This window comes from Pygoscelis adeliae, unplaced genomic scaffold (assembly GCF_000699105.1).
Source record: "Pygoscelis adeliae isolate BGI_AS28 unplaced genomic scaffold, ASM69910v1 Scaffold404, whole genome shotgun sequence".
NCBI lineage: Eukaryota > Metazoa > Chordata > Aves > Sphenisciformes > Spheniscidae > Pygoscelis > Pygoscelis adeliae.
Genome location: NW_008824598.1, coordinates 46,422 through 49,303, shown reverse-complemented (window position 1 = coordinate 49,303; position 2,882 = coordinate 46,422). Strand labels below are relative to the sequence as shown.

The window sequence follows — 2,882 nt, the reverse complement described above, 5'->3', positions numbered from 1 at the left end:
CTGCCCTGCCTGGACTGGCTGCCCCGCTACCCAGTCAAGGACTGGCTCCTGGGGGACATCGCCTCGGGCTTCAGCGTGGGCATCATGCACCTGCCCCAGGGTGAGCAATGTCATGCCTAGGCTGCTGGGGGCTCCCCGCAGGCAGGGGGCCAGGGCTTGGCCATCCGTGACATTTCTCCCTGCTCCCCCATGTCCAGGTCTCGCCTACGCACTGCTGGCCGGGCTGCCGCCTGTCACTGGTCTCTATTCCTCCTTTTACCCCGTCTTCCTCTACTTCTTCTTCGGGACGTCCAGGCACAACTCCGTGGGTGAGCTGAGGGACCACGTGCTCCCCCGGGGATGGTGGGGAGGGAGGGAGGATGAGGGGGGCAAGCCTTAATCCATGGCACAGCATTGCCACATCAATGGTTTGGGGGGGACCTTTCTTGCCTTTAATTTGCCCCACCAAGAAGGTGGTTGGCCATAGCAGAGCCAAAGCACAGTGGGTGCACTTTGACCCCAGCCCAAGAGGACAGGTGCCTGTGGACCTCAGAGAGGTCCTGGTGCTGATCTTGGGCTCTCTGCCCACACCCTGCCTGTCCCCAGGCCCCTTTGCTGTCATCTCCGTCATGATCGGGAGTCTGACAGACTCCCTGGTGCCCAGTGAGAACTTCCTGGAGTCCGTCAACGGCACCAACATCACGATGGTCAATGAGGAACAGCGTGACGCTGCCAGGGTGGAGCTGGTGGCCACCATCACTGTCCTGACAGGCATCTTCCAGGTAATGGGCCCCAGCCCAGCCTGGCAGGGAACAGGGGTCCGTGGTGCCCTGTGGCTGCGAGCTGCGGGGCACTCCTCCTGCCACCTCTCCTTCCAGGTGGCCCTGGGCTTCTTGCAGTTTGGCTTCGTGGTGACCTATCTCTCGGACCCACTGGTGCGTGGCTATACCACTGCTGCCTCTGTGCATGTCCTCGTCTCCCAACTCAAGAACGTCTTTGGGGTCTCCCTGGGCGAGCACTCAGGGCCGCTCTCGCTGTTCATGGTGAGTGGGAGTTTGCTGCTGCCCTGGGACCCCCAGGCACTCACCTGTGGGGCACACAGAGGCCCTCAAAAACCTGCCGGGGAGGCATCTGCTTTCCTGAGCCCGTTCCTTCCTCCTGTGTCCTCTAGACCTTCATCGAGATCTGCCAGAAGCTGCCAGACACCAATGTGGGCACGCTGGTGACAGCCATCATTGCCATGGTGGCCATCTTCATCGTGAAAGAGCTCAACCACAAATTCGCTGCCAAGCTGCCCATGCCCATCCCCATCGAGCTTGTCACGGTACCCAGAGCTGCCCCAGCTCCCTGTGGGGACACAGCCATGGATGGCCCTATCCCCTCGAGGGTGGGGAGGGGTGGGATGGGGTGCCTTCGTGAGTGCAGTTCCAGGGCATGCGTCCCCTTCTCCTCCTCCACCACGGTCCCTGCACAGGAAGGCTCTGCCTCACTCCAGCCATCCTCCCCCAGATCATCATCTCTACCGGCATCTCCTACGGCGTCAACCTGAACGCCAAGTTTGGCATCTCCGTGGTGGGCAACATCCCCAGCGGGTGAGCAGGGCCAAGCGGTGAGGGTGGCTGTGCCAGGGCACCATGCCGCCCATGGGACCCCCCTTTTGATCCCCGTCTCCCTGTCTTGGCTGTAGGTTGAAGGCGCCTGTGGTCCCTAACGTCAGGTACTTTGGGCAGGTGGCGGGCAATGCCTTTGCCATTGCTGTGGTGGGCTACGCCATCTGCATCTCCCTGGGCAAGATCTTTGCCCTGAAGCATGGCTACAAAGTGGACAGCAACCAGGTGATGCTCCAACGCGCAGGGCCCCTTCCCTGGGTGAAAACCAAGCTTGTACTTGCAGCTGGGGGAAGGCATGGTGCTCCCCTCCCACTTCTCTGTCCCTGCAGGAGCTGATCGCGCTGGGCCTCTGCAACTTCCTGGGGGGCTTCTTCCAGTGTTTCGCCATCAGCTGCTCCATGTCGCGGAGCCTGGTGCAGGAGAGCACAGGGGGCAACAGTCAGGTGGGTCCAGCTCCGTGGGGCTGGACCAGGGGCACAGCGAGTGGCGGGGAGCTCACCTCTTGCCTCCCGCTCTCCTTCCCCTCAGGTAGCTGGTGTCATTGCATCCCTGGTCATCCTGGTGACCATTCTGAAGATCGGAGAGCTCTTCCGGGACCTGCCCAAGGTACATCTGCTCCCACAGCCTCCATGCCATGTCCCACCCCTGTGCCTGTCCCATGGCAAGGTGGTGTGGCAGGGGAACAGCCAAGGACCCCCCCAAGACCTGCTGTCAGCATCCTCATAGCTGCAGGGACTTCTCTCCTAGGCCATCTTGGCTGCCATCATCATCGTCAACCTCAAGGGCATGTTCAAGCAGTTCAATGACCTCCGCGTGCTCTGGAAGTCCAACCGGGTGGACCTGGTAAGGCGCTGACCGGCCCCGGGGCTTTGCTCTTGTCCCTGGAGAGGGTTTCTCCATCCTCCCTGAGGCTTGCAGGTGCTGGCAGGGAGGCCATGCCGCAGCTGACCATGTACCCCCCTCCAGATGGTCTGGATTGTGACATTTGTGGCCACCCTCATGCTGAACTTGGACATTGGCCTGGGGGCCTCGGTGGTCTTTGGACTGCTCACCGTCATCTTCCGCACCCAGCTGTGAGTACCCCGGGGCTGGGGCCGGTGCGGCATCCTGAGGGCAGGGGAAGCCCGTGGTGACCTCAGCCCCTTGCTCTGCTCCCCGCAGCCCCCACTACTCCATCCTGGGGCGCATCGCCGACACTGATGTCTACAGGGACGTGGCTGAATACCAGATGGTAACAGCACCGGGGGGTGGGAGAAGAAGCACCTGCAATGGGGGGGGGCAGTTCAAAGCACC

The 2,882-nt window shown here is 62.0% G+C and overlaps 1 protein-coding gene across 1 annotated transcript in view; it reads left to right on the top strand.

Moving 5' to 3' along the window:
* The window catches only part of SLC26A6 (solute carrier family 26 (anion exchanger), member 6), a 15,656-nt gene that overhangs the window by 539 nt on the left and 12,235 nt on the right, over positions 1–2,882 (top strand). Inside the window, 13 exon segments of the mRNA XM_009322326.1 lie at positions 1–100; positions 198–308; positions 516–571; positions 573–761; positions 858–1,022; positions 1,151–1,303; positions 1,489–1,571; positions 1,667–1,814; positions 1,919–2,032; positions 2,118–2,195; positions 2,337–2,432; positions 2,556–2,662; positions 2,751–2,820. Coding sequence (XP_009320601.1) covers positions 1–100; positions 198–308; positions 516–571; positions 573–761; positions 858–1,022; positions 1,151–1,303; positions 1,489–1,571; positions 1,667–1,814; positions 1,919–2,032; positions 2,118–2,195; positions 2,337–2,432; positions 2,556–2,662; positions 2,751–2,820 — 1,470 coding nt within the window.